Source organism: Sminthopsis crassicaudata, chromosome 1 (genome assembly GCF_048593235.1).
Source record: "Sminthopsis crassicaudata isolate SCR6 chromosome 1, ASM4859323v1, whole genome shotgun sequence".
Lineage (NCBI taxonomy): Eukaryota > Metazoa > Chordata > Mammalia > Dasyuromorphia > Dasyuridae > Sminthopsis > Sminthopsis crassicaudata.
The window spans coordinates 80550153-80564325 of NC_133617.1; the positions used below are offsets into that span (position 1 = coordinate 80550153).

General features: G+C 34.5%; 1 protein-coding gene across 1 annotated transcript in view; it reads left to right on the forward strand.

Moving 5' to 3' along the window:
• Positions 1-1583: 1583 nt before the first annotated feature.
• Positions 1584-14173, forward strand: part of LOC141552507 (maestro heat-like repeat family member 5) — a 70575-nt gene continuing 57985 nt past the window's right edge. The window contains exon 1 of the mRNA XM_074284671.1: positions 1584-1689. Within this exon, the coding sequence (XP_074140772.1) occupies positions 1603-1689 (87 nt within the window). The 5' untranslated portion in view covers positions 1584-1602. The remainder of the gene's footprint in view (positions 1690-14173) is intronic.

Here is a 14173-nt window from a genome sequence, read left to right on the forward strand (position 1 = left end):
GGTTCAGTCTGTTTTTAGTCTCCTCAGCATTTGAAGTCTGATCTCTCTCCATACAGAAGCTGTCAATAGTTAGAGCCCTTTAGAATTTTTTTGTCCATTTTGTCAAGAGCGGAATTGAAGAAAACAAATTGACAAGAGAAACAATTGGTCTGTTTTTGGGGGGATGGGGCTGGATGGTGTTAATGGGCTTCCTCTACAGACTGGGGGTAGGGCAGCAGAGAGCCACTAACAGGACAGTGATGGCTGTGCTGAGTCTGTGCTCTGAGGCTCTGAGAACTCAGAGTCACTCCAGGTGGGGGTTGGGGGTGGCCGGTTCCTAGAGATGCTAGCTTTCCAGGGTTTTAATCTTCACTTCCAGTGTTTACACCCTCTCTGCTGCTCCTGGCTTGCTGCCAAGATGGAATATCCACACTGGGGTAAAAGTCTTTTTGCAGAAATGGCAGAGATCGTACCCCTCCCCCCTCAGGTCTGAACTGTGTGAGCTGTCTGTCTTGCTCTGGCTTGCCTGCCCTCAGTCTGCGCCCAGTCTGTTAGACCCTCCCCTGAGCAAACACAGACCTTCTCTGGCGAATTTCAAGGATGTTGTCTGTTGGTGATTATTTGTGGGTTTCTTTTCCGGTCAAGCATTAAGTCTGAGGCTTGTCATGAAGTAAGTCCTGAGAGAAAACACGGAGCTCAAGCAGCTGTCTGCCTCCACGCTGCCATCTTGGCCAGAAGTCCCTAGTCTTAAAGACTCATTTTCAAACTGATGATATGAGAGTCAGAGAGAGAAAGTGAAAAGAAGTTTGGACTTAAGAGTTGAAAGGCCTTCCTTTGAGTCCTTATCAAATATGTGATGCTGGGCAATTAAGAGAATCATGGGATGTTAGCTTTAGGTAGAACCTGATAAATTAACTCCTTATTTTACTAATGAGAAAAGTGAATAATACTGTGCTAGAGGATACACACAGACAGCAAGTGACAGAAAAAGGCCTTCTAGACTCCAGTTCCAGGACCAAAAATCCAACATTTTCTCTACTTTACTATACTCTGTCATATAATCTGTCTAAACCTCAGTTTTCTCATTTATAAAGTTGGACGAATAGTAGGGCATAAACTGGAGATTACAAAATATTTTACAAACTATAATACACTATTTATAAACATTCAATACTGTTAATAATAGGTAATTAGCATTTATTATGCACCTATTCTGTGCCAAGCAGCTTTGATAAGTGTTGGTTCATTATTTTTATATCTTTTAAAATGTCTATCTCAGAGCTAAACACACAGTGGTTACTGTATATAGGCTTATTCACTAGATATATCACCATTATAATAGGAGGAATGTAAAATTGGGGCGTAGGGAATGGTGATATTATGACAAATTGAAAGGAAGGGTGAATATATTCTGGGAATGGTGAAACTTTGAGGTGCTTTTCATATCACATCTCCTTATTATCTACCTAATCAACTTGCCCACAGGGTTAGCCATGATCAAACATTCACTCAACAATTTTAGTAAGTGGCGTAAAGGATGGGGGAATGAGAAAGACTTGGGACTACAATGAATCTCAGTTTTTTTTTTCCTTGCTTTACCTGCAGCATTTTGAGCCCTGGCTCATGACTAATAAGCCTAATGAGAGACTTCAGGCCCTACAGACTGCCTTGAAGCTCCTGAAATACTCCCAGCAAAACTTGAATCTAACTGTAAGTTAAGAATCAACTCCTCATTTTTCTCTGCATTGGTTTAGTTTGCACAAAATTTTTTTAACTTAATATAATCAAAATTATCCATTTTGCATTCAATAATGTATTTGAGTTCTTCTTTGGCCACAAACTCCTTCCTTTTCCACAGTTCTCAGTAGTAAACTATTCTTTGTTCTAATTTGCTTATCATATCATTCTTTATGTCTAAATCATGGATCCATTTTTGACCTTATCTTGCTATATGGTGTGGGGTGTTGATCAATGCCTACTAATTCTGCCATAGAATTTCCAATTTCCCAGAAATTTTTGTCAAATAGTGAGTTCTTATCCCAAAAGTTGGGATCTTTGGCCTTCTTCTGTCACTTGCTCTTTGTGTGTATCCTCTAGCACAGTATTATTCACTTTTCTCATTAACAAGGAGTTAATTTATCAGGTTCCACCTAATGATAATATCCCATGATTCTATTAATTGCCCAGCATCACATATTTGATAAGTAATATATGAAAATTTATATGGCTTTATTTTGTATACTACAACTTTGCTAAAGTTGTGAATTATTTCTAGTAGTTTTTTAGTTGATTCTCTAACTATACCATCATTTCCTCATTACCTACTCTAATTCCTTTAATCTCTTTTTGTTCTCTTATTGCCAAAGCTAACACTTCTCATGCAATATTGAATAATAATGGTGATATTAGACAATCTTGTTTCACTCCTGATCTTATTGGGAATGACTCTAGTTTATCCCAATTACATCTGACTTACTTATGACTTTAAAAAGATGCTATTGATCATTTTAAGGAAAACTCCATTTATTCTTATATTCTCTAGTGTTTTTAATAGGAATGGGTGTTGGATTTTGTCAAATACTTTTTTTGCATCAATTAAGATAATAATATGATTTTTGTTAGTTTTATTATTGATATAGTTGATTATGCTGATAGTTTTCCTAATATTGAACCAATCCTGCATTTCTAGTATAAATCCTACTTGGTCATTGTGTATTATCCTGAGGATAACTTGCTGTAATCTCTTTGCTAATATTTTATTTAAGATTTTTGCATCAATATTCATTAGAGAAATTGGTCTATAATTTTCTTTCTCTGTTTTGATCCTACCTGGTTTAGGTATCAGCATCATGTATCTGGCATAAAAAGAATTTGGTAGTATTTTCCAATAGTTTGTATAATATTGGAATTAATTGACCTTTAAATGTTTGGTAGAATTCATATGTAAATCCAGCCCTGGAGATTTTTTCTTAGGGAATTGATTAATAACTTGTTCAATTTGTTTTCCTTTTTTTTTTTTTTTTTTGCTGAAACAATTGAGGTTAAATGACTTGTCCAGGGTCACACAGTCAATTTCTTTTTCTAAAATGGGACTGTTTAAGTAATTTATTTTTTTCCTTTGTTAAACTGGGCAATCTATATTTTTGTAAATATTCATCCATTTCACTTAGATTATCATATTTTTCGCATACAGTTAGACAATATAGCACCTTATTATTACTCCAATTTCCTCTTCATTGGTGAAAAGTTCACAATTTTCATTTTTGACACTAACAGATTTTCTTCTTTCCTTTTTTGATCAAATTAGTTAAATGTTTATCTATTTTATTGTTGTTTTTTTCCATAAAACCAGCTCTTAATTTTATTTATTTGTTCAATTGTTAAGGACCATGTCTGCATGGACTGGGAATGAAATAAATTGGAGTCAGAGGGAAGAGGAGAGAGGTCAGAAAATGCAATTGCCTCTCAATCAGGAGGTCAGAGAACCTGAACTGCCTCTCAGTCTCTTTGTATCATCATCATTCTCTCACATGAAGATATCCATTCTACAGTTCTGAGTTAGACCTCCAGCAGCCACTGGCAGGTGGCTCCCATATCCCAATATTCAATAGTTTTTTTTTAACTTTCAATTTTATTAATTTCCCCTTTTATTTTCAGAATTTCAAATTTGATATTTAATTGGGATTTTTAATTTGTCCTTTTTCTGGCTTTTTTGTTGCATGCCCAATTCATTGATCTTCTTTCTCTATTTTATGCATGTAAGCATCTAGAGATATATAACTTCCCCTAACAACTGCTTTGGCTGCATCCCATCAAATTTTGGTATGTTGTCTCATTATTGTCATCCTCTTAGATGAAATTATCAATTGTGTTTATAATTTCTTGTTTCACACACTCATTTTATAGTATCAGATTATTTAGTTTTCAATTAATTTTTGGTCTATTTTTCTTTGACTTTTCATTACATATAATTTTTTTTGCATCATGATCTGAAAAAAGATGCATTTACTATTTCTGCTTTTTTGCATTTGATTTTGAGCTTTTTATGCCCTAATATCTGGTCAATTTTTTGTAGGTTCCATGAATCACCAAACAGAAGTATACTCCTTTCTATTTCCATTCAATTTTCTCCAATATCCAATATGTCCAATATCATACCTACCTACCCCTCATTTTCCTCCATGCTTCATCTTTTCTCCTTATTGATGCAACTAGGGATTTGAGAGGTTCCTCCTGCTACAATTCACTCACTCAAGGAGTAGTGGTTGATGACTAATAATTGATCAGAAAGGAAAGGTTGGCCATTTGGGAAGTGTGTTCAAGGTGATTATCCTCCTGGAGACAATCAACTTGTCCTATTTATCCTCTAGTAGAATAATTTCTAAAGTTTTTTGTAATTCAGTTCATTAGATTTTTCCTTTCTCTTCTGCTGAATTTTTTTATTTTTCTTTTTCTTTTCTTTTCTTTTTTCTTTTTTTGCTTATTTTGGTTAGCTGGTCAACTTGGTGAGGGAGCTTTTGTCTATGGATCAGGCAAGCTATAGCTCTTCCTTTTAGGCAGAGGTTCTCTGGGCCAACTTCTCTCTTTTCCCAACCACTTGATGTGATACATGGCTGGAAAAGCCTCTCCTTTAAGGAGAGCTTACATTCTCTTGGATTTTCTGCTAACAGGTTTCCAATACTCAACATCCGCTAAGGATTATAGGTGCATACTTTTAGAGCTTGAAGGTATCTCAGAAGCATCTAGTTGAATCCCTTCATTTTTTAGATCAGGAATCTGAGCCCCTGGAAGGTTAAGTGACTTGGATACTAATTATATCAATCAGAGTTACCTAGATTTCAGAATTCTGTCAGTAAACAGACTATTTGGGGCATAAGAACATGATATTTAATGGACACTATTATTCATAATTTATTTATTTGTTAAGGAAAACTTTGTTATTTATTTATCAAGGTACATTATTTACTGCGGAAACTCTTAGCTCAAAGCAATCATAAATCTCCTTTTTAAAAAAAATTCCTTTATGGTGACTTATTAAAATAAACTTAATATATGAATATGAGCACAATTATTTTTAAAGTAGATTTGTAATGGACTAATTTTCTAGTGCCTGTTTGAGATTATCTTGATATGAAGACTTCTAGATTTTAGGAACAAGGCTCAGAAGCAATGTTCCCAAAATAGATTTGCTTGTTGACAGTGTTAGAAGTTTATGAAGGATAAAGAAGAATAACAGAAGTAAAAACACTGAACAATTAGGCTATTGTTTTTAATTTGATAGGATACACTTTTAGTCAAGTTGAGGTAAGAAGAATAAGATTTTAAGCAATTGAAAACTGAGTGTGATGTGAAAAAGTAGATACAATGAATATAGACAGATTTTCCCCAGGGTTTAATTGCTTAAAAATTAAAAGACAAGCCTCATTTTGGAGAAGAAGATTGGAGTCAGTAAAATAAATTTACAATATCACCAAACAAATTTTCTGTTCTTTCTAACTGTTCAGTCAGGATTTACCTCATTGTCCCTGTGTAATATCTATTTCAGCTATATGCTGATGGATGAGCTCTTTGTATTGTCTGTATATCACATATAATAGTCTCAACAATAAACATTCTTCAGTATAGTTAGACTCTTTTGAAATAGGCTCATTCAAAATAGCAAACTTTTTTTTCTTTTTTGAATAATTATGAATGCATTTTAAAAATTCTGAAATGTTGCTTAGTTTGATGCAGTTGTATTGCCACAAACTGAAACATCTGAAGGATCTCAAGATTTACAGCGAAGCCCTCTTTAACTTGGACTCAAAGCTGAACTTTCATGGCAGTGGAAAATAACATTACTGAGTTTACTTCTGCCTGTTAATGACACGCTTAAAATTGATACTCTAAGAATCATTTGACAAAGTCATCTCTGTTGTTGCATCATTCAAGTAAGCTTATAATTTTTGCATATACATGGGAACTGCATTGTAAAAGGAGAGTTTAAAGCATTATTTTGTTTTATCCAATCAAATGCTTTTTATATTTAAACAATGAGCACAATGGGATCTTTCATTCTTTATTCATTAAGTTATCTTATATAAGATAGTTTACAATGGAATATTTTCTTTGAAGTTTGTCGTTTCCCTCCTAATACCCTCATTAAGGATGTCTTTTATTGTCATAAAATTTATATTGGTGGGAAAATAGATATGTTGCTTAGTAGCTATTGATATTGTCTCAGTCATCATTTTGTGATATTAATAAGAAGAAAGATGTTTTCCCCTCACACCTTTGGTATCTTCTCCCCCTTTATATGCACTCAGAATCAATCTCACAAACATCTCAAAATGTCACCTCCAGCACTGACCTCATCTGTTTATCTTCGGTCTGACTGCTTTTCTCAATCTCCTGTTGTCTGCTACTTTTCCCATACAGTTTTCTTCATTATTATTCCTACTTCCTTTGTAAGCTCTTCTGAGACTGTGATTTTGAAAGAACAAACATGATGCTTTCCTTTTTTGATGGTAAAAAAAATTTCCTGCAAAAATTATTGTCACAGATAATGATAATCATAAAAGATAAAGTAGGTAAGTTTGATTACATAAAATTGAAAGGCTTTTATGAACACAATCAGTAATAGCTAGAAAAAGAAAGGACTAAATCATTTGGGAAAAATTTGTACTAAATATCTATAATAAGAGCCTAATATCTAAGATTTACAGATTAGCATAAATAATATGAAAAAATCAGCTCCAAATGAATGTGATCAAAAGATGAAAAAATAGTTCTCAAAAGAAAACCAAACTTTTAACAAGTAAATGAAAGATTACCCCACATCAATAATAAGAAAAATAAAAATTAAAACAACTCTAGTTTTATTCCCTGGAGTGAATAAAAGGTAAAGATGACAAAAGACAAAAATAGTCAATATTAGAAGAGTTGTGGAAAGACTTACATTAAAAAATAGTGTTGTGAATTGGTCAAACCATTCAGAAAAATTCTTTAGAATTTTGTTTAAAAATTAACTATGATATGGAATTTGATTTAGAACTTTTGCTGGTAGGCTTACAGAGTCCAAATAGGTAAAATATGTTTATATATTCATAGTAGCATGTTTGTGGTAGCAAAGAATTGGAAATAAAGTTCATTGATTGGGAAATGATTAAACACATTTTGGCACATAAATTTAACATGTGCCACATTTAGAAACAAAGAATATTTAGTGCAGCATGAGAAAACATATGAACTGATAGAGTAAAACAAGTAGAACTAAGGATTCTTGTATCCAAACAAACTCCTGCTCCTCTGTCCCCACCTTTTTAAATAAGAATAGCTCACTGAAAAGTGATGGGGGAGGGATGCATTCAAAAATGTGGTATAAAAAAGCAAAATCGTTAAGTAGAAAATCTTAAATTATATTTACAACTTTTCCATCTTTTATCTACTTTTTGGTCTTCTTTTTAGTCAATCTTAAGTGTATTTTGGAATGACCTTGCTTATTTTTATTTTTTGCAAAGTTTTTAAAAATTGTTTTCTCTCCTGTCCGCCACTGAATGGTTTCTTGCTATTTTATGGGGCACCAATGGTCATAATCTTCCAGTATTCTTCATTTATATGTTTCTCAACTTAGCAAGGAGATCAAATATTTGTTGACTAAGATGGTTTTAAGACTGTTTTGGTCTCTTTATTATGGAAGTTGATTTATGCTATTTGTTTCCATATCCAATTACAATAATTGATACTGATGCTCTTCTACATGCATTTGTCTCAACTCAGTGTCAATAACTCATTTAAATAAATCAAGTTGTATTTGTTTAAGTGATAAAGAATTCATTACCAAGTGGTCAACATAACAGCGATGAACTTGTTTATATATAACTAAGCTGATCCTTCAAAAGCAGTGGTAGTTTGTTAAGATAGACTTTGCAAGGGACCATGCTTTATAAGCATGGGGCTTAAGTAGCTGGGGTTAATCTGCAAATCACCAGGAGTCATAAGAATAGAACTTTGCAGAGTATTAATGATGTACATATTGTTAGATGGCTACAAGTTATAAAATATTGTAGTCCACAAGAAGTTAAAATTGAGGACATAAAAAGGCAATGAAGAGGCACATGATAAATACAAGCAATATATATCACATTACAAACAAGAAATTAATGAAATCGTGTAAAGGTTTTTTACCAAAGAAATAGACGAATGGAAATGAGCTAATTACATGGTAAGAAATAGAGATGATTGATGGTTATTCTGTATATTCCATTGGCATTCTTGCAATGTCATGAGAAAATGAGGAAAGATCCTAACATATGTGGAGAACTATGCATACTTTTGGAATGTTCTCCTATGAAAAATGAGAGGTATTCTTGTTAGGACTATACCTGGCACCTAGAAAGTGCCTAATACTTGCCAGTTGATTAGCTATCTGACACAGACAAGGACTTCTCAGGATGAGCAATTGTGGATGAAATACAGTCTATATCATTGGAGGGTCTATCACCTCAGTAACATTGCAGGTCCATTTGAGTTTGCACTACGAAATGGGTGAGAAATCTAGGAACAAAGTTCGAGATGTTGGAAGGACAGAATTTTTTTAATATGAGGGGATCTGTATATTTTTCAAAGCATTGTGAAGTGACTCAATAAATAAAGAGGCACTGAAGGCTGCTGTGCATCCTTGACAACCCAGTTAAGTTACCCAATAAATTTGTAGTAAACTTAGTTGGGTTATATGATTTTCTCCATCATTGTTATAACAGCATGCAAATAGTGGAAAAACGGAAAGTCTGGAGCAAAAGATAGGAACAAGGATAGGGTATATGGTACAATTTGAACTGTTTGGTCAAGACTATAAGGGGAGGAAAGTAAGACCAGAGTGAATAAAGAAGAGCAAGGAGAAATGGAATGACCTCCAGGTCAACCAATTAGTCAAGAAGCACTTTAAATGCTATTATGAGACAGGCATTGTGTTAATTCTCTGAATCATTGTGATGATTAAAAATAGGTTTATAAAGAATGAGACATAAGAAGATCTAGAAGAATAGAAATTTGTATTCAGAGGGGAATTTTAGAATGTAAAATTCTAGAGTTTAGAAAAAATATAGGTAAAGGTAAAAGCAAGATTATGATTATCACCATCTATAACTGATGTGAGTGAAAATTCAGATTATGGAACTGGAGAGTATGATAATCTTGGCAGCCAGATTGTTGGAGGGAACAGGCACATGGAAGTTCCTGATTATAGGGCAAATGTTGGGGATGAATGCAAGATTGACCTAAGTACTTGAGAGAAAAGAGAAAATGACTTGGAAATCATCTAGATATGATAAAGGAGATCTAGATTCAATGATACATACAAAGAACCAATCAAAATTGATTTTTTATGTTTTTTAAGAGCCCAATACCAGATATTCTATTAGGTGCAAGGTATACAAGTACAAAGAATAGAACAATTCCTATTTGAAATAAATGTACATTTGATTGAAAAAAACAAATATATCTAAAAACATTTCTAGCATAAATAAGTGAATAAATTTAAATATGTTCAAAATGGTTTAATGTGAAATAATTTGAGAGAGAGAGCATTAACAAATGCAGAATCAGAAAAGGCTTCCTGTAAAAAAGATGATGATTTAGCTATAGAATAAAAGAAGAGAGAATCTTATGAGACAAAGATAGAAATGAAGTGTGTTCCAGGATTGGGAGACAGCCACTGTCAGTGAAAGGAATGGAAAGATAGAGTACTGTCTGTGAGGAACAAAGAGAAAGCTAGTTTGTCTGGATCACAGAATATAAAGGGGAAAATAATGCCAATTAAGGCTGGAACAATAGGTTAGAAGCAGGAGGTGTAGGACTTTAAAAGATAAAGAGTTTGTATTTTATCTTAGAGATAATGAAAAGCCACTGCAGTTGGTTGAGTGAAGGAGACACATGATTAAATTTGGGCTAAAGGGAAATTTCTTTGGCAGCAGGTGTGAGGGATGGATTGGGGACATAAGGCAGAGTGGTCAGATAGAATGCTATTGCAAAAATTTGGGCTAGAGATAATAAAGTCTAAACTATGGTAGTAACTGTGGGAGTGGAGAGAAGGGGTTAGATTTTAGAGATTTTGTGAAGGGTAAACAAGAATGAAGAATTGGGCATAATGACAAAATTACAAAAACGTGGTAGATTAGGAGAATGGTTGTATTTTTGGAGTAAGAAATAGCGATAGCAATGATCATTTACTATTGAAAACTTTTGCATCTCGTTACCTTCTCATCACCAACACTGTATTCCACTTACCTAAACGCAATAAAACTTCATAGATACACCATTGCATTAAATATTGGCATTAAATAGACTATGTGATTGTAAGAAGAAGAGATAGACAGGGTATGAGAGTGACCAAGGCAATGTGTGGAGCAGAGTGCTGGACTGATTATAGACTTATCTTCTCCTTGTTGAATATTCACATTCAATAAAAGCAGCAGCTCCAAGGCAAAAAGACCACTAGAAGAATTAATGTCAATAGATTACAGTGCTTCTCTAAGAGGGAGCAATTTGCTAGTTTGGAGGGTAAGTTGAGCCAACACACAGTCAGCAACAATGGAGCAGGAAAAGAGTAGGCAATTTCAGAGATTTGATGCATAGCACTGCATTTTCTCATCTGGGTCAGAACACTCATAAACATCAAGACTGGTTTGATGAAAATGTTGGGGAAATTCAGAAACTGCTAAATGATAAGCAAAAACTACACAGGATCTACCAGCAGGATAGTTCATCCAGCTCTAAAAAGATAGCATTCAATTCCATCAAAAGTAAAGTAGATGAAGGATTCTTGGCTCAGTAAAAAGGCAGATGAAATTCAGTTTTATGCAGACAGCAACAATCCAATGTATTTTTATGATGTACTGAAAGCTATTTATGGCCCAAAAACCTATAGTGCATCTCAACTACCCAGTGCTGATGGAGCCACATTGATTAGTGATAAAGACACAATCCTAAAGTGATAGACTGAATACTTTTATAGTGTTCTCAACAGCCCATCCTCAATCAATGCTGAAACTATTGACCATTTACCTCAAGTTGAAATCAATCACTCCCTAGCTGAGGTTCCAATTGAAGAAGTTTTGAATGTGGTAATGCACCAAGCGCTGATTCTATTCCAGCTGAGATTTACAAGGTAGAGGGTTCATTGCTCATACAAAAGCTCATTGAAATTTTCCACATTATATGGCAAGACAAAGTTTAAGGATGCCTCCATTGTCCATCTTTATAAAGGTAAAGGAAATAGATTGTTCTGTGACAATCATGGGGAGGGAGGTAGAGAACTCTGGCAATTACTTGCAAGCAATAGAGCCAGAGTTCTCCTTAATTGGCTGATCTGCCACCTACAAAAAAGTCATATACCTGAGAGCCAGTGTGGCTTCAGAAGGGGCAGTGAAATAGTTGGTATGATGTTTACTGCCCAACAACTCCAGGAAAAATTCCAGGAGTAGACTAAAGATCTATATACAACATTTGTAGATCTGACCAAGGCCTTTGATACTGTCGTCATGAAGGCTTATGGGAAATTATGTCAAGGTTTAGTTACTCAGAGAAGTTCATCAGTAGTACATCAGTTTCATGATGTCATGCTTGCCTGGGTTCTGGACAATGGACAATCTCTCGAGCTTTCCCAGTCACCAATGGAGTGAAACAAGACTGTGCTTGCTCCCATGCTTTTTAGAATGATATTTTCAACCATGTTGTCAAATGCTTTCAATGAGGACAAACATGGAATCAAAGTCAGCTACCGCACTGATGGTAAATACTTCAACTTGAAAAGGCTACAAGCCGAAACCAAAGTGGAGGGAGTGTTGTGCATGATTTTTTGTTTGCAGATGATTGTATACTCAATTCCATCTCTGAAGCAGAAAGGCAGCAAAGTATGAATCAGTTCTCTGCTACTTCTGCTAATTTTGGCCTAACAATTAACACTAAGGAAACACAGGTCCTCAATCAGCCAGTGCCGTGCTATTTATATGTGGAACCACCAGTTACAATAAATGGTGATTTTTTTGCATGCTGTGAATAAGTTCACTTACCTCAGCAATATACTTCCCAGCAATGTCCACATTGATAAAGAGATTGACACACACATTGCTAGAGCTAGCTCAGTGTTTGAAAGGCTCTGAAGGAAAGTGTGGGTTGAAGAAGTACCACACTGAAGGTATAGAGCCATTGTGCTGACCTCATTATTGTATGCTTGTGAAACCTGGACAGTATACCAACACCATGCCAAGAAACTGAATTGCTTCCATTTGAATTGTCTTAGGAAAATTCAGAAGATCACCTGGCAGGATCAGATCCTTGGAAAGGACCTTGAGAAAAATCCTTTGTCAAACTAAACTGCCAAGCATTTCAGCTTTACTTCAGAGAGCACAACTCTGTTGGGCTGGCCACATTGTATGCTTGCCAAAAAGACTTTTGTGGAGAGCTCACACAGGGCAAGTGCTCACAAGGTAGTCAGGAAAAAAAGATACCAGGGCACTCTCAAGGTATCTCTTAAAACCCTTAGAATCAGTTGTATGACATAAGAAACACTGGCATAGGATCATCCAGCATGGCATACCCTCATCAGAGAAGGTGCTGTGATCTATAAGCAAAGCATAATTGAATTAAAAGAAATACAAGATGTGCACAATTAGAGAAGCTATCCCAAATGTTTATATAGACTATTTGTGTCCAATCTGTGGCAGAGTATTCTAAGCTTATAATGGTCTGATCAGCCACAGTCAGACCCACTGTAACTCCACTTTAATGATAATGATATCATTTTGGTCCTCTTTGAGAATGAAGGACAACAACCAACTGTACTTTTGACAGAAATCGGGAAGTCTGGAAGAAGGAAGGGTTTATGGGGAATAGAGTAAGTTTGGTTTTAGACATAATAAATTTAGAATGCCTTGGACCATTGAGTTTGAAATGTCCAATGAGAAATTGATGATGAGGGGCTGACATTCCAAGGAAAAACTAGACAAAGCTAGATATAGCTCTGGGAACCATTTGCATAGACATGATAGTAAAACCCATGAGCATTGATAAAGTTACCAAGAGAGACAGAATAGGGCAGGAATTTTCATGTACACTTTAACAGTCTGATAAAACTTATGACTTCCCTTCTCAGACTCTTTTTAAAGACAAAATAAAAAGACAATAACATTACAAAGAAAACCAAAGATTCTTGAAAATAAAGTTACATTTTCCCCATCCCCATTGAGAGACCCTTAAATTTATATCCATTGACATCTGTAAGGATCTGTGGAGCCCAAGATTAGAACTACTGGTACTGAGGGTAAAAAGAAGGCCTACTAGAAAACCATGCACAAGCTAAGGAGCATGATGTGGATGATGAGATACTGAGGAATGATCAGATAGGTAGGAGGTAAATTAGAAGAAAATAGTCATAAAATCTAGAGAGGAGATTATATTCAGGAAAAGATAGTCCTCAACAATGTGAAAGGCATTAGATAAACAGAGAAAATACTATCAATGTGGCAAGTATGATCACCATTGTGTTGTTGGTAGAGCTATGAATTAGTATACTCATTCTGGAAAACAATTTGGAATTGTTCAAATAAAATGATAAATTATATGATTTGATCTAGAAATTTCCTTACTAGATATATATTCTAAAGAGGTCACTAATAAAAAAGTAATAATAATAGTGTACATTTAAAGACTACTTATAATAAATATTATTGCATTTTATCCTCAGAACTCCAGAAAACAAATGCTATAATGATTCCTATTTTATAGTTGAGTAAATTGAAATTGATAGCATTTGAGTGACTAGTCTAGGGGCACATTGCTTGTAAGTATCTGAGGCTAAGATTGAACTCAGGTCTTTCTAACTCCAGATCTAGCATTCAATCTACCACCTAGCTGCCATTATATTAAAAAAAAGTATAGCACAACTTTTTGTCTTAGGAAGGAGTTGAAAACAAATTAGAGGCTCTTTGATTAGGGAACTGGAATAATATAATATTGTTCTGCAAATATATTTCATAAATATGATGAATAAAATGTACTTAAAATATTTAGTTATACTTATACAAAATCAATCAATCAATTAATAAACATTTTATTAAATACCTACTATGTGTCTGGCAGGCACAGGGCAAAGTGTTAGGGCTAACCACAGTAGCATCAACAATAGCAAAATAATCCCTGTCCTTAAGGACGTCAA